This window comes from Mastacembelus armatus, chromosome 20 (genome assembly GCF_900324485.2).
Source record: "Mastacembelus armatus chromosome 20, fMasArm1.2, whole genome shotgun sequence".
Taxonomy (NCBI): Eukaryota; Metazoa; Chordata; class Actinopteri; order Synbranchiformes; family Mastacembelidae; genus Mastacembelus; species Mastacembelus armatus.
In genome coordinates, this window is record NC_046652.1 from 7,237,502 (window position 1) to 7,264,710 (window position 27,209).

At 39.1% G+C, this 27,209-nt stretch overlaps 2 protein-coding genes across 5 annotated transcripts in view; both read right to left on the minus strand.

The window, feature by feature from the left end:
* Positions 1 to 25,516, minus strand: part of c20h8orf34 (chromosome 20 C8orf34 homolog) — a 51,507-nt gene extending 25,991 nt beyond the window's left edge. For both annotated transcript variants that reach the window (XM_026292337.1, XM_026292336.1), the window contains exons 1-7: positions 25,218 to 25,516; positions 10,958 to 11,102; positions 10,596 to 10,727; positions 8,645 to 8,764; positions 8,374 to 8,402; positions 7,301 to 7,464; positions 4,542 to 4,708 (exon numbers count right to left, since the gene is read on the minus strand). In XM_026292337.1, the coding sequence (XP_026148122.1) occupies positions 4,542 to 4,708; positions 7,301 to 7,464; positions 8,374 to 8,402; positions 8,645 to 8,764; positions 10,596 to 10,727; positions 10,958 to 11,102; positions 25,218 to 25,286 (826 nt within the window). In that variant the 5' untranslated portion in view covers positions 25,287 to 25,516. The remainder of the gene's footprint in view (positions 1 to 4,541; positions 4,709 to 7,300; positions 7,465 to 8,373; positions 8,403 to 8,644; positions 8,765 to 10,595; positions 10,728 to 10,957; positions 11,103 to 25,217) is intronic.
* A 1,391-nt stretch (positions 25,517 to 26,907) lies between these two features.
* prex2 (phosphatidylinositol-3,4,5-trisphosphate-dependent Rac exchange factor 2) overlaps positions 26,908 to 27,209 on the minus strand; it is a 77,408-nt gene continuing 77,106 nt past the window's right edge. For all 3 annotated transcript variants that reach the window (XM_026292447.1, XM_026292446.1, XM_026292445.1), the window contains exon 41: positions 26,908 to 26,964. In XM_026292447.1, coding sequence (XP_026148232.1) covers positions 26,919 to 26,964 — 46 coding nt within the window. In that variant the 3' untranslated portion in view covers positions 26,908 to 26,918. The remainder of the gene's footprint in view (positions 26,965 to 27,209) is intronic.

The window sequence follows — 27,209 nt, forward strand, 5'->3', positions numbered from 1 at the left end:
AGTGGGTGTTAAGATGTTACAGTGCAGAGTCAGACCAAAGTGTTGGACCAACCTGCTGACATTGCCAGCCCTACAGTCCTGCTACAGAATACTTCTTCCACCAGTGTATTAAATACATTATTTCTATCAGGAAAGGGGTTTATATGCAGCTGACCTACTAACAACACTTCTAATTTCAGAAGAGTACAGAATGTAAAAAAAATGTGGAAAATAAACAGATTGGCTCACTTTCACTTGCCTACTCTCTATTTTATAGGAAAAAAAACTACCATTGTTTCAGACACTGCTTGATCAACATCCTCAAACAAAGGAGCCACACAAAGACATTGTAACTCATCCACCAGACACTGCCTTACATATATCAAAGATCAGACAGAGCTTTATCATTCTCTAATCCTGACCCTATCAGGTCTTCACTGTCACTGTGAATCAGTGAGAGTGGGTAAATCTACTCTCATATCCTCCTCTCCTGTTTCAGGAATCATGCCAGAGTGGGTCAATATATAGTACTAAAAGGGTCTCTGAACTCATGCACGGGGTCAAAAACTGGAGATGTTTTACACCGAGAGAAGCTGGCACCCTTTGCTTTGGGAAAATGTGTGTGTCTCTGTGAAATAGGTTTGGCTGCAACCTTCCCACGAAGTCCCATAAATAAGAGTAATGTCTTTCTGTGTCCTCTCAGAAGCTTGACTTTTATACACAAATTCACCAATGTAGGTTTTGAAAATTCAGAGGGTTTGTCTCTGAAATGGAATACTTCCACCAAGAATGACAGGCACATTAACTTCACAGTGGAGAAATGGCTAACTCTTCTCATTAACTCACCATAAAATAACACTGCAAGGCCAAAATCATAGTGTTTCTCCCCACACACTGAACTTAGATTGTTTCTCATTTCAGATCAGTGTAATACTGCGGTGTCACCGCCCAGCGATGTTGACATTTTCCATGATTTTACAAGAACATGTGAGTCATATTCATTTTCAATATGGTTTTGACTGTGGTAAATATTAAGCACACATCTAATGAAAACAACTGGGAAAATACAGCACCATCCCTGAGAGCAGCTACAAGATCAATAAGACATAAACTTTAAGCTGATTTTATTTTCTCTTTCTGGAACAATCTGAACAAAAAAAAAAAATCAACCTTAAGCTGTGTCGTTGGTTTTTATAATTGTATTCAGCTTGGCTAGTAGTAGTGTAAACCATTCCAAGTAGGATCTTATTATTTCCTCATAAGCTTCTTATCCAGGTGCTGGCAAAAAGTCACTGAATGAGTTAGGACACCCTTCTGCACAATATGGAAATGGGGATTAGTTGTTAACTTTTTATCTTCTAAGCCATGCGTCTTATTCTCTCACAGAAGTTGTAGTTGTGATACAGTAGAACATACTAGTTCTCCTTTTCTGCCTCCCACTGGATACTGATTGCAATCTGTTTAGTGCTCATCGTGGCTTTGAACTCTTCTCTCCCTGTTCTCCAGAGTTTTGGACACAAAAAATGAGTAATCACATTCATACCATTTCTTGATAATAGAACTGCTCTCATTTGTACAGTGTGAATTTGATGCTGATGCGTATCTGATGTTAACATAAATTTATTTGCAATGAATCTTTAATCAGCATTTCATGGTACAAGACTAAAATACAAATACATCCCTGTATGAGAAGGGAGAGATGCTTAAGATATGTTTAAGTGCATAAAGTGAATAGGATTTGTTTTTTACTTGGACCTAATCTCTTTCACAGCACTGGATGCTGAAAGGAATCCAAAAACATTATTTTAATGGTCTTGTACTGTAAGTGTGTGATCAATTTTTTCACCAGTCTCTATGCTTTTCTAAAGACTTTTGAAATGGCAGTTGTAATAAATCATTTTGGCCACTAGAGGTCAGCCTAAGCAAATGCTTAACTAGACAAGGTGCTGCAAACAATCTCTGGTACTCAAGAGGCCACACTGCTGTATGTGAAAGGGTAACTAGAGATAACTATACGTGTATAGATGCGAAACAGCCACAAAATATAATCACGTGTTTTGTCGGTACATTTTAGAGACCATTTTAATCCACCGATTGAGAAGTTAATCCCATCTGACAGCAAGCACATACCCTGTGACAGAGTTCTTGAGCAGTTTATTGAAACCCTACCAGCTTGGAGAGCACCACTGAGCAGCTGACCATATGTTTTAACCTTCATGTGGACATCAGTGAGGGAAAAGATAAATATCTCCTTCAGGGATCAATATGCTATCACAAGATCACTGCTCCTGCCAAAGATCATCAATCATTTTTTGCATGCAGTTGGTTTTAGCCACAAAAACTGTGCCAAGACCCTCTTTCTAAATGAAGCCCAGGAATACTCTTGAGGGTCATTTATTTCTCCAAGCCCACCAGGCCACCACATGCTGCATGTTAGCATCACTTTAATCAAGTCAGTAGTAGTGAGGCAGGCCACTTAGAGTGACAGTCAACACAGTAGTGGTGGTCCCTGGGAAGAGCCACATGACCAGGCTTCAGCAGCAGATATGAAATGATCTTTCTATCATTTCTTTTGAATTACTGCCCTGGACCACAGTGTAAAAGCCAGTGGGGGAATATGCCTGGGTTTCAGAACCTTGATCAAGGAGGGCCATCACAGACCATCAACATCCAACTATACAGCTATATTTGTCACCAGTGTAAGTGCTGTCATGACTGTGTTGCACTAATGCAAAGGACAGGAAAACCTGTAACTGTATTGTTTTCCTAATATTTCCCCCACTTATTTTAATAATAATAATAATAATAATATATTGTACCGTAGAACCAATGAATGAATGTAATGTTTCTACTCCCTAGAGAAATCAATTTACTTTTAAATTTTCAACTAATTTTGTTTCGTAACAGTATTATGAAATCAAAGTGTTGACCTCTTTTCAAAGCTGTAGATCCTGAATCAAAATTTGAAGGGCACTTCAGAGAAATCAACATCAGTCAATTAAAACTGAGAAAGCAATTCTTCACAATGTTCATCTTTTTTGCTAACATATCATTATGTAACATTTTACCATTAATACACTAAACAAGCAAATAATTAAAAATTAGCAGCTTAGAGAATAAAAATCATCTGTTGCAGCTCCAGTCTGTATAACCTGTGGGTGTCTCTGCCACACATCAATAGCAAAATGTGACCCTCTGGATGATCCTGATGAAAAGATCCTGCTAACAAGCAGAACAGTCGCATTGCTATGACAGCACTTAGCTGGGAGCAAAAACATAGGTAAATTATGTGTCACCAAAAAGCAACAGCTCTGAAGAGACTGGAGGCACTGAAGCACTATATAATTGGAGCCCTTGCTAGATAAAAAAAAAAAAACTGTCAGAAATGTGTTAACTAACCTAGATGAAAGACATAGTGATGTAAAAAAGATGACCTTTCCCAGTATTAGCAATGAATAAGCAGCATGAGTGGTGCTTTAATTCTACAGTTTGTACTGGCTACTACTGTGGAAGCTGTGGTTGGTGCTTAAGTGTGTGTGACACATTAGCTACTTGACTCAAGAGAATCATCTGTGCAGGTGAAGACAAACACACAGGAGAGTCAACATGAGAAGAACAAGTGGTGTAGGGAGAGAGAGAGAGAGAGAGAGAACGCTTTAGCACACCAAATATTCCAGACAACAAATTCAATTTGGTAGGGGCATTACATTCTGTGTCTGCACAGACAGGGTGACAAGCACTCAGACGGTCCGCATAAAGTCAAACTAGAGTTCACATCAGATACTCTACACCCCCTTTGTCGCCTATTCATCCATCTCAAGTCAGCACATGGTGGCATGACTGACAAGAAGGAATGTGAGAACACATGCTGCTTTATGCTCAAACACACAAAAAGGAAAGGTGCTACTCCCTGGTTATTCACTTGTCAGTGAATGTCTAGACTCACAGGCTGAAAACCAGTTTGGATGGAAAAATCTGAACATATTTGACCAGTTATCCAGTGCAGTAGTAAACAGTTGCTTAAGCACGGGGTACGTCAATACATGCATGTACAGTGTTTTTCCTAGGAAGAACAGATACAGAAATCTGTCATCCCATCTTGTGTAGACTGCATTTGATTCTTCTGCTTAAATCCCCAAACTGCCCAAAAGTTTGAAGTAATGTCTTTATAGTTCAACTTGGAAAGTTATTAACAACTTCATCAACAAAACCTATAAAATATTTTCAAAATAATCTCTGAAAAGAGAATGACTCATTAAACATGAAATGTTACAGCATGACATTAGTTGACTTTGGCTCATTATCCCACATACCTTACAATGACATGCACACACACGCACACACACACACACACTATGCTAAGCTATCTAGGCTGTACTATTATCAATGGCAATTTCTCATTAATGTTGATTAACAGAATTTAATTGAATGGAACTGCATTGGAAGTCTTTTCATGTTGGTTCAGTGCGGTGCACAGCACAACACAGTTTACCCAGGTTTATATTGTGTGTCTATGTATGTCAGTAGATGGTGTACAGTATACACAAGCTGTGTGACATCACCCAGAAGCTCCATGGCATCATCCTCGTCCTCCATCTCTTCCTCTGTGACAGAGGGGGCTGGGCTGTGAACTGAATCGAAGGAGTCCTGGGACAGCATGGCTGCCAGCAGCTTCTTATGATGCCGCTGCTGCTCCTTAAGCCCTTTGCTCTTTGTTTCCATCTTCAGGCTGAGGGAGACATGCAGAACAGGAGTGAGGGCTTAAGCGGGGTTAAAGCAGCAGAAATGAATGTTATAGGATATATTTTTTTACATGATTTAACAAGCAATTTCAGTACATATTTCAGTTGTTACTCATTGTGATGCTAATGTTAATGTACATTTATAAAACTATAATCTTTCATCTGATTTGTCAGGGTTTATCCAATCAGATTCAAGATGTACAGCCGGTACACAATGTTGTATGTGTTATCTCAGCATTAAGAGGACGCATAACTAAATCTGAAGTGTGTTTCACCACTACCTGCACTTAGCAGCCAGATGGTTAGGACAAAACAGCACACAGTGATATCGAGTGCTACGTCGGCCCAGTGGACTTTGCTTGAAATGGTTAGCAGGGAGAAGATCAGGAGGGATAATTGCTCCAAGGTGAGCAACACAGTGCAATAGTTGTAGCACTAACTACAAAGCATTAGAAGAAACATTTAGAGGACATGGTGTTTAAAAAGGGCCTCAGTAGATGAGAGGAAATGAGGTGTTAACAGCTTCCCCTGTACTTTTCAGTCACATGGAAAACCAGTAATAAAGTCTAAACAGGGACATACGGGAGTTGCTAATTTAATCTGCTGTTGCTGTATATTTAAAATAAAATGAATGAAACATTTATAAAAATCTGAATTACTTTCTAATATCGCTTCAAATCTCATAATAAACAGATCTGATGTACCAATCATTTCCAGAAAGTGTGTTTTGTTTACATTTGATCTGTGTCTTTATGCTACAAAATGATTTGACCTGAAGAATTGTGTAAATACATAGGCTTTATTTAAACACTGGCTGCTGTTTAATACAGTTATGGAAATTGCCATATCCCACTAATTAAGGATGGGATTAATTTTATGTTAATCTCAGATAAATAACTTCTATTTACAGCCAAAGGGAAGGGGTCATAAGATGACATATTTCTTCATAGCCTCTGCATGGTGTTCATAAATAACTGTATCTGAAAATATGAGTGAGTCAAACTGGTTGGTGTCATTCTGCTCCTGTGCTACTTTCCACAGCTGTACAGCCATGCACGGAATAATCTCTAAAACAGTTCCTCTGTTTGCAAACAGAGCACATTCAACGCAGACAGCAAACTTTAACGGTGTTGCTAGTAAACTGAGAATAACAAATCTGACAGCCATTTGAGAAAGTCCCACTCCTCTGTGCAAACACAGTCAAAATAAGCCATTTCCTTCAATACACTTCTGCCACAGCTGCATCTGATTTCCCATGTGCGCCTTGCACTTATTCTTGTAGACTCTGCAGCCAGTCATACTGAGAGCCATCACCACCCATCACCTCTTATGGTCCTCTGTGACAGGTGGGCTGGAATAAGGGACAGATGCAAGAGGATTGAAAATGAAACAAACAAATTCGACAAATAAGATGTTTGAGCTGGGCTGGTTTAAAAAATAAGGTCAGATAGCTACATAAGAAAACAGGAATACTCAAATAGCTCAGGTGAAGTGAGGGCAGTGGTGAAGAGTTTTCCACCTGTGGCTCTTCTGACACAAACTATAAACTTAACTAAATGCTATAGTTACAGTAACATGATCATAAATTGGCTTGACTGTGATATTATATATCAACACTAAATACTAAAAACACAACTGTTTTTTGTTTTTTGCAACATACTGTTGACCTAGCTGGAAAACAGCTCAAAGGACATGACAGTATGAGAGTGAAACAGAATTTGATATGGGACCAAGTTCCAAATTAATACAATTAAGAGTTGACATATATGATTTTTTTTTTTTTTTTTTTTTAGAGGAGCCAAGTATTCCTCCTGTTAATGAGAAAAGGAGCCGTGATTATTTTGGGATGCTGCAGCAAACACATGGCTGCACAAGTTTCTCCCACAAAAACATCTCTTTCACACCGCGTACAAACACAACACATACACACATGTAGCAGAACTCATCAGTGAACCCACACACATCGCTATCTCCTAGCTCAGGTTTCTAACTAAGTGATTTCTTCCTATAATCCACCCATACAGTAACCTAATGAGATTAACACTGTGTGTATGTCAGCTCAGGCCTGTGCATGATTTATGGTTTTATATCCAATCTTCCTCTAATTAGTCACATCAGCAGCAGCAGTGCACACACAACACACATTACATTATACTAACACAGCAATAGAAACATTTTTCGTTTTACGGAAAAATTACTTTCAAAACAAGTTGAAATAAACAATTTTCAAGAAGGAGAGAAATTAAATGCATGATGCAGTTATATCTTGAAAGACAGGCCATTTTTAAAATTAGAACAAAATTCCTTTGGCCTTGAGCACATAGAAATGAGGTTAGCTTTAATTCAAAATTGGGTTGAAGCAGTATCATGACAAGCGTGTTTGATCGCGCCTTTGAAATGGGATTATCAAACCCATTCAGATGGGCATTCCTCAGGCAGCAGGAGCCACACTTAGAAGTCTACCTACTTCTTTTAAAGAGCCAACAATAGCTGTGTGAAGTTTCTTGGAGTTTTAAACTTTTTCTGTTAAATAACTCACACACACACGACTACAAATACATAAAATGGCAATCACGAACCTCCCAGCAGGACTGCTGTATACACTCCAGCACACTTCAGTTTTGGCCCGAGGGACAGGGGGATGCAGCATCTCAGCAGCCAGTGGATCTGTGTCCTCTTCCTCACGTCCGACCCACTCCCCTACCACTCGAGGCCGCAATACAGAGTTATAGCCTCCCAAGTTCTAATAGAGTAACAGGGAAAGAGTAAGCTAAACAAGGCAAAACAACAGACTGTAGACAGACAGAAAACCAAAGATAAAGATTTAAATAAAAAAGACCACAGGAGGAAAAATCAGAGAGCTGCTAAAAAATGTAATAAAATAAAACTAAAAAACACTTCAAAAGATGTTCATATCTAAAGAAAACACTCCAGCATGAAGTTATCATTGAGACTGTTCTTCATAACAATTTTCTCTTAGGAAAAAACAAATTGCTGCCCATTCTGCTACCAATGTCAGCCAGTACACATTTACAACACTGCTCAAAACAAAAGGCAAAGATATGTCTGCTTGTCTTTGACTAACTACAGGATAGTATCAGATTCTATTGTCTCTGCATGACCAGAAGAGGAGTTTAGTATTCAGTCTCTGTCCCATCCTCCAGAAATGAAGGAAAATCTCTGGGCTAAGAGCCAAGGATGTTGGACATGTATTGCTGCACTGAGCAAAAAGTGAAGTCCCTGTCAAGACATATGCTGTGTTTCTATTCCAGACCCAGCATTTCCAAATCGCTTTGTGCATTTCCAGCCTGGGCAGTCACTGCACTATTATGTTGGAAGAGATCTGGGGCCAGGCAAGGACGAACACAGGGTTTAGACAAAGCTTTGCGAGTACGATGAACACACAAATGGAGAGGGAGACAGACCATGCTTAGTGATGTATCACTCAGGCATATCACCCCCATGAGATACCAGTTCATCATCAGAAAAAGAGCTGTACTGCTCTGTCAACCAAGTCAAAGTTATGAAACATACTGTAGATATATTTGTGTAGCATGAGCAATGCTGCAGAATGATGACTGAGGGAACTATTTCCACCTAACATCAATGTATACATGAGTTTGACAAAGACTCCAGTTAAGTTAGTATCTACCTGGTCAAGCTCATCAGAGATGGCAATGCCTGCAGAGAAAAGAAAAAGGTTGAAAAGCACATAGACTCAACTAATACAGTCCAAAATTCCAGCTTACACTGCTTCTTAGCTTAGTGGCAAGCTTGTAAGATTAGCTGTTAAATCAGCTTTCTTCTCAGGGTTTACAATGACATTTACAGAATGGTCTACATTTTAGTTCTGCTTATATGTATTAGTTAAATACTGCTGAGACTGGTGTAAGCATGCACTCTGTCGAGCTGAAGCCACTCACTGCGTGACAGACTTTCCAGGGCCTTGCCCAATTTCTTGCTCTCCTGCAAAATATGATTGAGCTCGTCAAAGTCCCGGCTTTCCCTCCAATCCCAGGATGGGTACTCGATAGACCGTGGCACTGGCCGTCACAACGTAAACACAAAAATAATGTTAACATTATTAATGTAACTCTCAAACATTAACAAAAAAACTAAAACCAACCACACTATTACATTTTTACTGTTTGATGCACATTTTCCCAAATAGGACTTTCAGAATTACTGCAGCACAGAGTGAAACAGAAACACAGAAATGACAACGTGTCCCTTCAAGAAGCAGAAGGTCCACTGGCCAGAGGCCAGGGAACAGTGTCTGTCAGTCTCTTTGATTAACATTCAAAATAACTCAAACCAGAGGTGGAAATGACCCACATACTGTACTGACATCCTGCCCACATCCTCTAGCAGCATCTCTCAGTGTCTATATAATGGTTAATTCATAAACTGTTGGATTCAGACATTTTCATAAAATAAAAGAGCAATATTCTTTTAGGGGATGGATGAACATTACCATGATCTTAAACAGCTGATCATGAATTAACAGAAATAAAACCCAGCAGGTTATAAAGAGATGCCTAACAAATGCACTGGTTGTCTCCTCAGCTACCTCAACTTCCTCACAATCAACTAAATAAATTCCATAACAATTATTTGACAACACTGCTGCTACTACTCGCTATAACCTGCCCTTGTTTACCCTGACCTGCTTGGCACTCTAATAACCATAAACACAGAGAAAATGTCTGCCAAATACAGACTGGAGGGGAAAAAAAACATTATTACATTACATCCAGCACTCTCTGCTCTTCTCTATGTGTTGTGCTGCTACCGCTCCAGCAAAGAGCTCTGCTGTATCTTAATAGCCTAGATTAAGGGTTAAGGATTCAATTCCCACTGTGGCTGCCCATTAAAGCATCAGTCAAGTAGAAGTGAGGCCAAAGCATATTAACCCTTTGCTAGACAACGCAGAAGGGAAGAGCCTTCATATAAAAGTGAGGGATTTATTTTAATCAGCATATTAGTTGAACCTTTGCCTAGTTATGACAGCTGTTGGGTTGTTTTTGCTGCACTGTACAATAATGACAAGATGGAGTTCTTTTGGGTTAAATTTTTCATGAGATGCACACACCAAAAAACCTTTCCATGTATTTTTAATGTGAAATGACTTTAAATGCAGGTTTGATAGTTTCTCACTCTGAAGGGGCAGCAGGAATGCTGCTAAAGCTCCTCACTTAAGCATATCTTGGTTTGCTGAACGTCTTTCAGTTTATTCTGACTTTTTTCATGCACTCATCCCAAAGCCCATTTCTTTTTGACTATGAGCAATACTCCAACCACAGCCTAAAATAGACTTAGTCTGGTAGTCACAGAGTACAGCCCTAAATTATTGAAGCAGTCTTTGGTTCTGCTTGCTCACTATTTGACCCAACTTCATTGTCTATTACAATGTTAAAATTGTCATACTTGATTTCAACATCATTTCCATGGTAATTTATTACAGGGCTAAAAAAAGTCAAAGTGAGAAAAATCTTGTCATGTATATCCATTCTGTATTACTAAAACTTCATGAACAATTCATCTTCAGTGTGCAGTATGTAGCAGTGCAGCAGCAATAGAAAAAGTGGCACTTTATAAAAAAATTATCCCCAGAGCTCTGCGAGGCTGGAAGGAGGACATTGGACTATACGCTGTGACTAATTTTAATTAGATGTAATTATATTAAATTAAAAATGGAGATTAAAGTCAATGGAGCATGTAATTGGGATACAACTGATCCAACAGGTATCAAAACTGTGCAGTTTCTTAGTCTGCAGTGGATTGTGTGTCTGTGTGTAATCAAAGACAAAAAAAGCATTGCTGATAAGCGCTGATGGCACTTATCAGCTCACAGGACTTGGATTAAAAACTCACAGGACTTGGATTCTGGTGAAGGAGGGGAGATACTTGAAACGGCCAGATCGCTCTTGGATTTCTTCGGTTTCTTTGGGTGAATTTGCCATGGCTTCTCATAGTTGCTGAATTCTCTTCTAGTGTTTTTGCTTTCTGTTTGGTGAAACAGTCACAAACCCTGTTATGCAAATTCTAGACAGCATAAATGAAGGTCAAGTTCAGTCTGCAATCTGTGTTGTCTGTGTTGCAGATGCATATTGATGTATTTGATCATACTGTCTTAACATAAAATGGACCAATGTAGGGAGGACTACATACACAGACAAATGTTTCATAAAGCATGCAGGTGTACAATACACATGTTGGCATATGTGTGTACTAACCTGGGGAGCTCTGAGCCCACAGGGCTGCAGATCCAGAGAGAGCTCTGTGCAGCTTGCCAGGGCTGTCTTGCTTGGTCTGCAGGTGATCAATGAGAAAAGGGATTGGATAGTCTGGAGTCTCAGTTATCAATTTGGTCATCAACTCCTACAAAAGCAGAGTAAAGCAGAGAGAGGTTAGATGAAAGTGGCACTGCTAAAGGCCAGTAAAGCGTCCACCATGCTGAAGTAGAGCCAATAAACCCCTACAAGCTTTATAAGTTCTTTTTTTGCAGTTGGCTTTACTTTCAAGGGGAGAGCATGTAAATATAACTGCGAGTGGTGACTAAGGAGAGGATCCTCTTCAGTGTAATCACCGAAGTTACCGAACTAACAAAAAATAAAAGTTCAAGATAAAGAGCAATGGTGCATCCCCAAAAGTGGGAATATTTCCCATCTGTGTCAGTTAGTAGGAAACTATCAGCAAGCTCTATCAAATGTAGATCAAACTAAACAAACACCGCAGAGTTTGGTCAATCAGTGCATAGAGTCATGCTATGAAGCAAAAAATATGCCATTCCTCGATGTTTGAAGATATCAGCAGTATCTAACGCTGTATATAATTATGCCATAAAATGAGGAAAAAGATTCCCATAGAGATTACTTGTCTTATAAAGAAGATTTATTGCTGGTACTGTATGCATTAATAATGTGACAGCGCAGCTATTAAGAGACACAGCATATACAAAGAGGATGTAAATGATAATGTAATAAAGAAGCTAACTGTGAGAGGATGAGCTATTGAAGAAAACATTGGTATAAATGTTTATAGGGTGGACTCAAAAATGAAAGAGAAATTCTTTGAAGAGAGGGAAACCACATGGAGTCAAAGGGTACAGTCAAAGTCCATATTTGGTCAATCCCAGCTCCTCTATCCTATTTTTACCCAGAAATCATTGCAATCTAAGACCTTGAAAAGTCAAAGATCTCATTTCCGCTTTGCGAGGTGAGGGGATTAAGAGGCATCTCTAAGGACACCTGAGCATTAATACACAACACCATCCTACACTTTTAATCATCCACTGCAGCATTTTATTTGAAATGTATTGGTGACTGGGCATTACAACTGAACACAACATTGCATATTCTCTCTGTCTCTAACATAGTTTTTTTTGCTTCTTCTTGTGTCTTCAGTGGGCAGGACCAGGATGCATGGAAAGGGGGTAAGTGACAAAAACATGGGTTTTTGTTAATGGCATTGAGATGTGTCCCACAGTACTGAGGCAAAAGTTTACATCTTACTCTGCATGCTAATTTAAAATCAGTCAAATTGGATTTTACAATGGAAATTATGTATCAAATGGGTCAATCATGTCACAGCTTTGCTATGCTGCCCAATGCTTTTCCAACTAATAAGCACATCTTTATGAAAACAATTTCAATACACCTGGTAAAACACAAATGTGAAGTGGAAAATAATGATACACATAATATCATACTTCTGGCATCGACGCACACTCTTTTTTTGTTGCAGCTATTAGGAATAACTGTCTCATGAGGCGGATGTGTGAAGTGAAATGAACACATATCTGGCATGAAATGATATGAGAGTAAACATTTTAAACCAGCCAGAGCAGCTGAGCATGACATCAGCCTGATTATTACAGCGGAGCATGAAAAGTCATTAAAGGACTCCCGTAAATTGGCAGTAATGTAATGGCAGTAAGATGAGCATGTATGACGTGGTGCATCACATCTTTCTGTGAGGCAGCTACCCATCGCATCCTTTAGTGTTTGAGTGAAAAATTGTAGTTTGAATTTGTCATTGTGAGGACAATTTAATAAAGGTTGAAACTTGGTTTTAGGCTTAATTAGAATTAGTTTTAGGTTATGTCACTGAATCTCCTCACAAATACAGAAAGACAAAGGTGTGTGTGTGTATCAAGCACACATTGTACTTGTCCAGCATGTTGTATGTGCAACTTAGCTAAATCATGTGGCTCTGTGCTTTGGTGGCTGGTCTCTGTTTGCCCTTGTGGACATGCACATGTATCTGCATATGTGTGTGTTTTAGGAGATGGGGAGAACTACAGAGAGACTGCCTTTGTGCATATTATAGTTGGTTGGCCTTGGCTGTTCTGTGTGTGCTCAGAAAGCTAATCAAGTAATTTGTGAGAGGGACATTCCCCAATGTCTACGGGAGCTCTGACAGCAAACTACATGTGAAGGGACAAACAGGAAGCATGTTGAAATGTCTCATTGCAGACTGAAAGTTTAGAAGAACTACAATCCTTTGCCTTCAAGAGATAAAGTGATCCACAAACTCTTCCTTTTAGAACAAAGATGTTATTGCTGAGAAACAGGCAGCTGAGAGAATTCAGCACACTAGCCGTTTAGTAGTATCTCCCCTCACATCTGCAATGGATTTCTGTGGCTTCTGTCTAACAATTACAAACCACTAATGATACAAAGGTATAAAAGTTGTAATTAGTGCTTAGCAGAGCTTGTGGGTAATTTAACTAACCCACCAACAGGAGGTCTACAAATTGTAATTTGGAAGATTACACAGGAAGTTAAACTAGCAGAACTCTGTTAACTACCCCAGGCTTTCCAAGTCTTAATAGTTTTTGGGTGGAGACTGGGTAAGGGAAGGCAGTGCAGTTCTTTTTATGGATGACTGCCAAACTGTGATTTTCATGATTGTGCTTCCCAGTGCACACACAGAGTACTACAGACATGAGTTGGATGCATAAAGAAAACAGCAATGATGGATAAACACTGATGGACAGATTAGGGAATGGCAGCATTTGAGTACTTTCTGAATTCTGCCCATGTCTGTACTGTAAAAAAAACACAAAAAAAAAAACACTGTTTTTCCAGCATATATTGATTACATATCCAGTATGACACAAGCTTCTAAACGAGTTAATGCACCTCTGTACCTTTTGTCCTTCACCATTTTCAATAACTTACTACTGTAAAAAGGCAAAGACACACACTACAGGTTATAGATCCCACTGTATCAACATGGTGGATTTGCATCGATTACATAACTCACATATACTGCACAGCAAAGTAACCGTATCTGACACCTTCACTTTCTATGGTAATAAGGAGCTTTAAATAACATGTGTCATGTTTGATATGCCCATGCAGACTGCTAATCATATTTTCTTTGACAGGGTCGTAGTAAGATGTGGACTCACATTTGGGCTGAAATTTCTACATACAAGTAGACATATATATTTGGTAAGGAGAGACATCAGCAAGATGCACTTATAGAATATGTTTAAATGTGCATGTGAGAGATATAAAAAAAAGAAAGAGAGTTTAAGTCTCTACATTGGTGCTCTATAAGCAGACCAACAAGTGGTGTGTGCACCTGAGGCATGCACTTTATATCTGTGCCAAACTGTTGTCGAAGGAGATATCTCTGTGCCTCGGGCAGTTTGGTTTGGTGGCGGTAATTGACAAGCTGTCAGCCAGCCAAGGGACACCTGTGTCCTTGGAAGCTCTCAACGATTTCCTCCGGGGACAATGACGGTCATGATATTCTCACTAATGCTCCTTGCATTGCGGCAACTTAAAGACAAAGAAAAATTCTTCAGGTCATGCACTGGTGGTAGTTTGAAGGACAGACAGGGCTTCACTGTGGAATAAAAAGGGGACATACGGAAAAAGAAAGAGATAACACTAGGAGGGTGGCAAGTAAAGACAAATCCTTGGTTCATTCTCTAGTGGCAGAGAACATCCACCCTGCACAGGTATCATTATGAGTATCTCAAATCTTACCAACCTGAAAAGGCTTTCTGTTATGGGAAAATTACTTTTCTGTGAAGGCAATCAAAGAGTACAGAATCAAAGAAGTAAATCAAAAACACAGTTCATAAAAAGTTCAGATTTGAAAAAAAGGTATAGTACAAGAGATTTTTAAAAAGAAAACTTATGCAGCCATAAAAACTGTGGTATAAGAAACATTACCCATGATTTTTCAATCTTTTAGCTAATGAATTTCCACCTCAGCTGCTGCAGATTCCTAGTTGATTGTCTGAGCTATGGAAATCTGTATGTGACCACACAGAACTAACAATACAACTGTGTCCCAATTCAGGGGCCGCATCCTTCAAAGAAAGTTGTCCACAGAGCCTTCGTAGATTACATAGACCCCATAGGCCGAACATTGGGCTGAACCCAAATGACACAGTCTAGTTTATGGAGGACTTCCTGTTTCACCAACTGTTCCCACCTCTACAAGGGAGTCACGAAGCTCCGCCTCTGTCGCCAAGCAACCTTTACAGCTGCAATGTTATTGGTTGTCTCCGAATGTCCTCCCTAATAACTACATAGGGACTTATATCGTGAGTACACCGTTTTGTAGTGGTGTCTGAATCACTAGTAACTGAAAAGTAGTTCCCTCAAAATTTCCCACAATGCACTGTAAAAAGTAGTGAGCAGAGATGGTCACTAAACGGACAGATTAGACCATCATGCACTGCCTGGATGAAAAAATGGCGGAGTAATGCAAAAATTAGTACAGTAGCTTGCAGCATAAATAACCACAGAATGAATTAAATTTTCATTTTATTAGAGCAGAGACACTTCCTTGACACTGTGGCGCAACTGTCCCTGAACTGGGACACAGGGACACTGTTAGTACTGCTACTGTGACTAAGCATATTGTCTGTAGCAACTTAAGTCATTTGTAATTAAACTAAATGTGTGCTTGTATTAGTCAAAGTGCTATTTGTGCTCAGTTTTACAGAAAAGGGAAGAAAATTCTGATTAAAAGTTATGCCTTGTGTTTATTGGAGGACTTCTCATTGTTAGCTAACTGTCTAGGCTTAAATAAGAGCAACTGATTGAGAGGACAGTATAACCACAACTTACACAATATTGTGAACTAAACACAATCAACAGACAAATTCTAAATTTGTAGTCAGCTATATAAAAACTGAGATATTTGCCCCTGCAAAAAAAAAAAAAAAAAATTAAGTGCAACTCCTTCATGACCCGCTGTTAAATTAAAAGAGAATAATGAGATGAACCAATTTAGGTGAAGATGAAAAGCAAGAGAGAGAGAGGGAGAGAGAGAGAGATGCCGCTGGATGAGATCCAGACCTTGACTAAGCAGGCAGACAAGAGCAGAACACATCATGAGGAAGAGGAGACTGTGTACGAGGCAATGTCACCTGACCAAGCAGGCTCTACCAGATAATGCTCATCAGAAGAGATGCTTTTATCTCCCTCACTGATACACACAAGAAATATGCCCTCATTGATCACTTTCTTCATCCTAGCTGAAAGACAAAGCTTAATATTATCTAGTTTCACCTTTATAAAGGTGGTCTTTTAAATTTTATATACACTATCCTTTTTGTCTTCCAGGGCTGTGCTAAAGTAAATCTTTCAATACATTCTTCATTGAACCTTTGTCACGTATCAATAAGGGAGGTTTTTGTTCCTCGACCAATGGTGTTTCCTTGAGCCCAGTTTTGTTTGGATACCAGCCTTGAAATATCTTTGCAATTATAACCTCCCTACCACCAGTGTGATTTCCAGGGCTTTCCAGGAGATTAAATTAAGAGTTTCAATCATTCACCCACAGTCACATTACCAACATTGTCTATAGGCTCAGTGTTTTCCTTATCTATTTCTTTTCTTTATATGCATGTATGCTTGATGGAGGTGATTCACATCTTTCTCTTTTCCTAACCACAATAAATAAGACTGCTCACTTGATGTCTTCTTATTGCATTATTGTTTTCTCATTGTGTGGCTATAATAATAATAATAATAAATATTGTTATTGTTATTTGTATGTTATCAAGTCAATCTTAAAACAATATTTATATGCCCATGTTTACATTAACTCTAATGTTGGTCATTGTTATTGGTAATCACTTCCCACAACAATTTTAATGTAGTAGTTTAGAAAGCAAAGAACTTAGGTTGTGAATTTTGTCCTAGATCAGGGATTGCTGGTCTACAGTATATCCATATAGCATGTCGATTTTCTGTATTAAGACATAAAAATGCTAAATTCTAGCCCTGAGAAGTGTGCACTGAGAAAGCCACTGTGGTTAATTTGGACATATGCTTGGTTCTTGTCTTAGTGGAAAGTCCAAGCTTCTGTTTACACAGTGCAGGCATCACATTCTTAAAATAATCCATGGTACTAGTCAAGCTTACCAGTTCCTGCCACAAAAAAACACTGCCACCACCGACGGGACCGACCTCCATGCTTGAACATTTAAATGGTATTCGTTCTGTCAAAGATCTTGCCCTTCCTACCCCAGACATACCAATGACCCCTGGGTCCAAACTGTTCCAGTTTAGTCTCATCATTCTATAAAACAGATTTCAGGAACTTGGTGAGACTATCATATCTTTAATTTAATTTTTAAGTACATTTTTATGTGGCCAAAAATTGAGTATGTTGAGACATGAAGATCTTGCTGGTTCATTGATGTTTTTGTTGTTAATGCAGTTTAATTCACATTAATGTGATTTAGAAAAAAAAATTCTAGATGATCCAAAATATTTATTGTGTAAACGCTTATGAACTTAGCAGGATTCAAATATTTTGATTGCAGATGTATAAGCAAAAAAATTTGCAAAAACATGCAGAATGAAATTACTCATATACTGCTTATTAGACAGACCAGAACTACATTTAGTGACCAGCTGGACACATACATTTATATTTTAACTATCAAGGTTCTGTTAAATCAGATGATCATTTCTCCCACATCACCAGCATTAACATCATTTACACAGCCATTAGCATTTTCAGGCTTAAGTGAACATGGTAACTTTATTAACATGCATCACAGCCATTTTCATTTTCTGTGTCCCATAGTTTCCCACATCTACTTTCCATCTTACTTGCACACTCTAAATCTTCCACACACAACTTTAGTCATTGTGTCATTGCTTGATCTCCCAGATATCCTTTGCCTTCCCTTTCTGCCACTTCCTGTACTCCCCTAGGACCAGTCTGGCCTTGGGCTACCTGATCAGCTGCCTGTCTTGTAGCAATTAATCTAACTGTGACTGTAGGTCTGTAGGTGACTCAGGTCTGTCATAAGAATGTCAATGAATCTGATGCACATTGTGGCAGAGTTTAACTAATCCCGAAGTGACTATCATTTGAATTGTGATTGTATTGGTTTCTAAATGGGAATAATATCTCTCCCAAGCTCCACAACAAAGTAAAAGATCACATTTAAATTTTAACATGCTGTCATTAACAACCTGCCATGGGAGATTGCAACTAATATTATGCAGAGTTAGTTAATATGATTAGTAAATAGATCTAACTATGCAATAATCAGCAACTAGCAAACAAATGGATGAAACTAAGACAAAAAAGCAAGAGTACAACCTGTCTGTGGTCCATTTCCTGTGGTAAGCAGAGGGATGGATTTTCCAATTTATATAATATTTACATGTCTCACAACCTCAGAGAAAACCGTGTCAAGACATAACAAAAAAGAAAACATGCAACACAACATAAAAACATAACAATTCACTCCCTAAATAAAAATATAAACAAGCCTAACCTATCCAGTCTACATGAAAAAGTGAACCTGTCATACACCATACATAAATCTTTAAATTCATTCTTTTATTCATTGAAAATAAACAACTGGTTCTCATCCACCTGTGAGTTTCTGAGCCTCTATTTGTGAGCAATTTTAACTTATTTTAGCAGCAGACTGTCTCCATCCATATCTTGTTAGAGCAGGAAAGCTAGCAGCAAATTGGACATGTGTCATAAACTACCTTAAACACCCTAACACATGCGCTGGTACATGCCCTACAATGACATCAAAGCCCTTTGACCTCCTCTCTTGACAGATTTGCTCAGTATATTGGTATGTGGGAATGTTAGGTACTCCAGCATAGTATTTATCTAAATGTGTGTGTGCGCCCTGCATTCCTGACTGACCTCCTGCATAGCTCCTATAGTATTGTGGCGCTGCAATGTGGATCTGATCTGATCTTGATCATTCGAGTGGCAATCCAATCTTTTTTTTAGTATTATTTTTGCATATTTTGTAAATAACCAAATTTCCTCTCCTGGTGATTAGTAAAGGCTTATGTTATTTTATTCATTTGATTTATTTTTCACATGCTGTGCTATATCAGACCTGCAGAACTCATTAGTATGCAGTACTATTACTACTTTAATGTGGAGTCAATCCAGTGGGCAGTGAGTCTCAGCACTGACATCTGATAAAACATCTCCCCGGTGTGGTAAAGCTCAGAGCTGTGCCTGACATGTAGTGTGGAGTGTAGCTCGTACCTTGTTACAGCAATGGGCCGGTGTCCAACGCAATAACCTCAGTTTGTAAGTTGGTCTGTTTATCTGTGTCAGGGAAAGTCTGCATTTAAACGCATCAGCCCACTAAAATATATGTGCACAAGGCAGACGTGTTTAATCACGAACTTGAACGTTTTGGTTCACGGTTGACGTAAAACAAACACTAAAGATCGGTTTGACCACGTGCTCAATCCGATCCAATCCGATCATTTAAAAGAATTCTCTGATCAGCCCAATACCGATCTCACTAATCAGATCAGGACATTCCTACAGCAACACCAGATGTGTGACAGATGTTTTTAATCATTTCAGTTTCAACACACCACCTCAAGCCATTGCCTGAAATAAGATAATAAGATAATGTAATAATGTATAATGTAAGTAGTAATGTAAGACCATATATGTACATTTGAGATGGACACTACCTTAAATAAATAATACATATAGCTATTAAAGTCACTAAAGAACAAGTCAGATGTGAACAAAGACTCATTTTTACATTGTTAGGAATCAACATTTGACTGTTACAACAGTTCTTGTCAGAAACAGTGACATGTTTTGGTCTTACATTACCACTTACATTATACATCAGTTCACTCTTCCAACTGAACAGTTCCATCACCTAAGACATGATGACAGCTCACAGCAGGGACTAACAGGAGAGTAGGCTTTTTACTCTGCAAAGACTGCTCCATTTTCACATACTGGTCTAGTTACATGGCTTCAAATGTAAGATGCTGCAAGCAAGATCCTGCAAATCCTTTTTGATACAGCAACGATTGAAGAACTCTAAACATGATGTGATGCAAATACCATGGCTAATTAGGACTTTTACCATTTTAACTTTTTTATTTGTTTTGCTCTTGTTTTGTTTCAGTATTTTCTTAAGACTTTCAAACAACGTCTAACAAAAGATCTCAAACGTGTCGTCCAATTTGCTTTAATGTCCAATTCTTCATGCAACGCCTACTTATGAAACATCATGATGCACCAAAACCATTGGTTACATGTTGGAACCCAAGATTCTGGGAATTGGGTTCTATCACTAATGGGTCTCATCCCATTCCTCCTAATAGCCACTGAAGAGAAAAATTGTCTACACCCACATATGGTGGGCCCCCTCCCGTCCGACCCGAGTGACCTCATCACATACGCGCTACCCATATACAGGCGGCAGTGCAGGTGGGATCTTCCCAAAAAACATAGAATGAGCCTTTTCTTCAGCTAGTTTTAGGGACCAATAGGGCCACAGCCCAGAGGGCTGCACCCAATTCACAGAATCATGGATCACAATACATAAGCAGCGTTCTGTCTCATTGGTGCACAGCCCTCTGGGCTATCGCTTTGACCCATTAGTGATAGGCCAGGGGGCTCTGCACCAATGAAATGCTTCACACCTCACTGGGCCCAACAACCTAGGAGAAAAACCAAAACACTAAAGCCTGAGCAGGACCGAACTCCAGGTGGGGAACATACACTACCAGCCAAAATTTGGTAGTGCCCATCTGTGGGGGGATGTATGTGCAAAACACAGCCACGGGTGCCTTATGAGCGACAGGGGTTGGCTGTACCAGAGAGTAAAACCTGCCCCACAGATAAGCTTTACCATCTTTATTAGCAGCAGCAACAGAACATTAATTACTACACACTGAAATACATACAAATCCTGCATCCCTTAGAACCACACTGCTTTGAGGACCCTCGGGAGCAGAGGCAGGCCATGAGCTTTAAGGTGTTTTAAAAGAATATCAATTAACCAAAATGGGCAATAATCTGGAGGGCAATTACTTCAGGTATTATGGAAGGCTGCTTTGCTTTTTGAAGAGTATTCCACTCCACTGGTGTTGACTCAGCTTGCTATCTCTGCAAATCAAGCATTTCATTAAGAGTGGGGGTGAAAAATCAATTCTCTGGCAAATCGTAAGCTGTGTCTCATCAGAGTGAGTAAATGTACTGTAGCTTCGTTCCACAGACAGTTTAATACGGTAGTTGTGTGTTGTCTATAAGGTAAAAATAAAATAAAGGGAAAGAGAAAGAAGAGGTTGTGGTTAAAAAAAAAAAGTACATTTACTCATTCTTTTTTTTTAGGGTTACGTATAAACAAGTGTTGCTCGAACAACTAAAACGTATCTGTATTGTCCAAAATCACAAATTTGCCTCAAAGCAATTTACAATTATGTAGACAACACTACCCTTTAGAGCATTTTAAATGTTGTTGCGTTTCCAAAACACTTTGTAACAATGGCCAATAGAAAAAGTTCTGTTCACCATTATTACACTATTATTTAAACTTGTTATATTGTACCTGAAAATGTTTTGATGGCAATCAAACTTTTAGTGTGGCCCTTTTGGTTTAAGCAGTGCAGCAGAGCAGATTACTTTTGCTGCACCAATTCTCTGTATCAGATCAAAAAGAAAATTACACAGAGAATTTCAGCCTCTCTCTCTTAGTCTTTCAATAAAAAGCGTTTCTTCACAACTGAATGCACATGGATAGATTTTCTTTGAGACAACTATGAAATGGCCAAGATTCATCAAGCGCAACACTAGTGCAGCAGCTACGTTATTTTCTCATGAGATTGGCAGACCCAGGATGGCTTTCATACTGTATATTCTCCTCTTACAACACCTCTTTTTCATCATCTCTCCGCTTCCCCTGAAAGTCAACGCTGCACAATTTAGACTCATAATACACTGTTTAAATACTGTAAACAGCTCAGCAATGATCCATGTTCATGTCCTTATTGGTCAGAAGCCTGTGAGATACCTTTAAGACCCACTTCAGAATGTAATACACAGCATGTTGAGGCTTTACTATATAATCTTATTGAACAAAGGTGTTTTGATCAGCAGCACAAGCAGCACCTTTAAGTCACACAAAGCATGTTGCTTTATTCATCTTCAATTGTCACATAAGGGAGACACAATTTAATTGTGCCCAGAGCCAAAAATAAAGAGAAAACGCAGACGGGAGAACTGAGGCAGAGAACAGAGGGGGAGACAGGTGGAAGAGGATGGCAGAGGGAGGAAAAACAAACACGGAGAGCACACAGAGGACTATCATTACACAGTTGAGCCTCATTGACTGCTGTGGCTTCACAATAAGATTTCCTGTCGTCTTCACTGGTTAAATGCATGTTAGATATGCGCCTCTGTCCACAGTGCTGAAACATGCCTCGGGACTGCTCTTACAATGGTTTAACATGCAGTTCATGTTGGTTCTGCATCCACACATCTCAATGAAGCACAGAATTGAAACATCAGCTGTTTGCAGAACACATCACGTGCTTTTAAATATGACTTTCCCATAAACACAGTACATGTCATCCTACTGTTTCCCCAGCATGCATGCTTATAGTACTAATCACGAGCGGCCCCTGAGGACAATAAATGCATCACGTGTAACATTTTGTAGTTGGTGTAGCTGCTGACATGAATCTATCTAGATGATTTTCTTCTCTTACTCACTAGATTGCAGCCACACCTACTTTAGATTTAGATCAGTAGTGTTTGTAATGTGTAACAGTGATCAGACTCCCATTTGTGAGGCAAACGTATGAATTAGTGATTCAGTACTAATGTGTGTGCATTATGTTGTGGCTGTTAGTTGCATATGTACTCCTGTCCAGTGTGAAATGCTTAACAATATGCTGGATGGGTGGTAGGTAGTTACAGTATTTTCGAACATAGTCCTTTTTATACTAGATACAAAATTAGGAAATCTGTGTTTTCTCAAAATGCACGTAGAAACCTTTAGCTTGGATTCACCTGCACTTGTAAAGGGGGATTAGCAGTGAGTTGTCCTGTGAGCACAGAATGCCAAGAAGAGATAAAATATTGTTTCAAATCTGCAAAAAACAAGCGAGCAGATAAAAGAGAGAAAGAACCATTAGTAATTAAAAGGACGCCCAGTAGAAGTTAAAGCTCTGCCTAGTAATGTTCAAAAGGTTTTAAAATTGACCCCGTCATGAAAGTGTTCTAAAAGCTGGAGATGGATGTTTTGAGAAAAACTGCTAAAAGACAAATGAAGAGTTGTGAATATATAAGTTATACATGATGAAGAGTACTAATGGACTTCGAGGTTTTGATGACAGGGTTTTCAATTTATTTTTTATTTATCTATCAAACACCTTTCCCTACTACACCTGCTACTGACCTTCAAATGTACTAACTCAGGTATACTGAGCACATCAAGAGTCGCACTGATCAGCATATTGGACAATAAACAGGACTAAAAAATACTGTATATTATTACCTCCTTCATAAAGTATTTTTGCTTAATTTAGAGATGTTGTTTTCCTTACATTCACTCTATAAAAATGTTACCCTCAACTGGGGACTGGACCTATTATAGGCACAGACTCTTACCAGCTAGAGGGGTGCCAAAAATAAGAAATATTTAGTAATTCATTTTTAAAGGTCTGTCACTGATACTGAGAGAAGAGCACAGACTGTAGACAGACAGCCTCCTCACTGTCATGTAGCCTGTTGGCTGCCACTTTTGCGACCCTGTGATTCACAGTAATTATGTTCCATTCAGACATTATAATATGATCCTTACCTTGATTAATCATAATCAGGATACCAATAATGTTGGTGTGCCCTCATGGCTCCAGTCATGTAGTCAGTGAGACGGTAGATTTAAGAGACGCCTATTATGTTAATGACCTTTATCATGAAAAGTAATATAATTGATTTCCCGAAGCTGTCAAATCAATGCATTTTAATTAGGCTACTACTAGGTAGTCTACCAGTTACGGTATGAATCCAGATGTTTGCTCCAGCATTGACAGCTGTCAAATCACCCCACTGTGCTCCATTAAACATTGAGGTGTAGCTTTGTGAGCAAATGTCCTGCTGAGCAACAGAATGAAAAGGGAAACGTGAAAATTGCAGCTACTTTCACTTACATACTGTAACAGCAGATTCAGTGATGGACGTAACCATTTCGCCCCTGTTTCAATAAGTAGCAGGTGAAGCACATTTCTAAAGAACTGCTGTAAGTTTAGCAATGCTTGAATTTTAGTGATGATCCTAATGCTGAGGGGAATCGGTATACAAATCCTGTCCTGACCTTGTCAGCACAGCAAATTCACACTGACTTCATAGAAAACACTATAGGAAACAAGTGTTATGTTTTCTCCGTGCTAAATTGCTTTTCTAATTTTGATGCATGACTAATGCACTGCAAGTTATATATTAAATAAAAAAAATAATTTTTACACAGATGAATTGTACCATGATAATAATGTAAATAAATAATAAATAATCAGTTGAGGTTTTGAACATGACCAAAATCAGGATAGTACCTAACTTGGCCTTACTGGGGTTTCAGCCTTTTTACCAAACACCACTGATGTTACCAGGTTCTGTCTTTCTATATTGTCTCTTATTATGTCTCATATCTGTGCGGTCCTGCTTTCTGAAATACATCCAACAGCAAACAAAGGGTGAACCCATGTTCTCCCCTGGGTGCTACACAAAGAAAACCTGAGGATGAACACAGATCCCCTACACTGACTGACACACAGAGAAGCAGGTAGTTATGCTGTGTCTGTTGCACAGCGCACAGTGAAGCAGGCTGTGCAGTATAAATTACAACTGAGTGGCCCCTAACTTCAGCAAACTGTAGCAGTGTGGAGTCAGGCCGTGGCCCTGCACAGCGTCATCTTTTGAAAGAGTAAGCGTGGATGTGTTTCTGTACTACACTATCTCACTTTAAACTGCATAGAGATCATTTCCACTGTGGCGCTGATTGTTTTGACATCTGAAGTAGCTGCACAGCAGCTCAACATATGCCCAGTTACTCCAGTGACACAGCTCCCATTGCAGATGTGCGCTCATCATTTAGCACCAACTAGAAATAAAAGCGGGTTAACGCAGTCTGGTGCAAAGCGACGGTCCTTCAGGACTGGCAGCCAAAAACTTCGGAGGCATTGGATGCGTTTCTGCACTCACCTCAAACAAAGGTCCGATTTTATTCCTCTCCAGATATGACTGAATTCTTGACTGTTGTGGAGACGCCATGAAGAAACTGTTGTGCCTCGCAAGAGCTTTTAACAGGATGAAATCATGAGGAGAGCCGGTGTCAGTCGTCCTTCAAGACGCGTCTCAGCGACCAAAATGTGCAAAATGTCACGAAGTGGGCTGCTGTGGGGGACACGCTAACTTCGGTCTGGTTGCGTCAGGTGCGCAGAAGGCAGCTCTGAGACCGGCTCATGGTGGAGACCCAGCCCGGGACCATCCCCAGCTTGTCGCCTCACTGGCTCTGTGGCGGCAGCTCCCTGTGGAAGCCAATGGCACAGCAGCTCTCTGACAGATTACAAATCTTCCGCTCACTGGCTGCTGCCTTCAGAGCGCCACAGCCACTCCCATTCAGCCTGCCCGGCGGACTGAAGCCAGCTCAGCGATCAGCGCGTTCATGTGGCCCGAACACGGAGAAGATGTTCAGTGCTAATGAAATGCGCAGCAACACGTGCACCGACAGCATTTAACGCAGCTGCACAGCAACGTTTGGTCAAATGAGTGATTTTCCCACTAAAAACGTTGCTATCTAGACTGTTTGGACTCAATCTGGTCTTAGTGCTGTACTTTCATATTGATCAACTACATAACAAACAAAGCCAGGGCTGATTCGTTGATGTGGACCATGAACTACAATGTACATTACATGTGATCAGCTTTAAGATGTTTAACATACAATGTAAATATGTTTTTCAGTGATAAAAGCCAGACATACAGAATACATGTAGGACTGCGGAGGGAGCTTGATGCAGTTTATTAACACATAGTCTGTTTGCATAGCAGGAGCTACTCATTCACTCTATAATGATAACATCCCATAATAAGTAACACTTTGATCCTGAGTACTGTCAATACAAAATAATAGAATATATCTCATAGGTCTACTTCCAAAAAAAAAACAAAAAAAAACTATATGTTAATACTGATAGAGCATTTAAAATATTCATAGACATGCAAGTTATAGAAAATGAAAAACCTGTGGGAAACAAGAGAATGATTCTTTCAGTATATAATTTTTGCTAAATATGTATATTTACAAGCAAATAAAACTTTGAGTGATGATACAAAACACTTATTCATATGGTTATCAAATACTGACAGAACTGATAAAGCACAGAAGCCAGACTTGAACAGAAGTGGGCAAATGACTAATTCAAAGGAATACACTGCCAAATCAAATCCAAAATGCTTTTCATCTATATTGTCCTGCTTATTTCATATGCAAATTAAACTAATGAAAAGCAATACAACAAATGGCACTCCTGAAAATAAACACAATTTTCAGCACATAATATAAAGACAGTAAACTGATGGGATTTATTCAGTTCCACTGTAATTTTCTCCAGGCTTAAATCTCTCACTCTGAAATATTTTTTTTTTCTCTGATCTATAACATCACTTAAAAATATCAAAATACATGTAAAGTACAACAGTGAAAAATATAAAATATTCAACCTACTATGTATGGTTTTCAAATTCTATTTACACGTAGCTATGCTGCACACACATAAAGATAGAGCCAATAACTGTCTTCAATTAGGGCAGATTAATCCTTCATAGGTGGAGGAAAGATTTTAAATGCTTCACACTCAGAGTTCCTCAGGACCTCTTCAGTATTTTTCTGCATGCAATGCATTATGGATCACCATCTGGGGGTGGAGGCTGGCACAGTTTGTACAACCTGAAAAACAGCATTTAATCACATTATAATATATGGAACCATAATCACCAGACAATACCCAGGAAAACAAAGCTACAATGTGCTACAATGCACCTCCTATGATCAAGCATTTTGTGATTCTGTTCCGGTTCTGTAAAAACATAAAGCATTACTAACAAATATTAATTTAGAGTATTTTTGTTCTGTTACTCATAATTGATGTTTTTCTCTCATCCCAGTACAATTTCAGCTGAGACGGACTTATC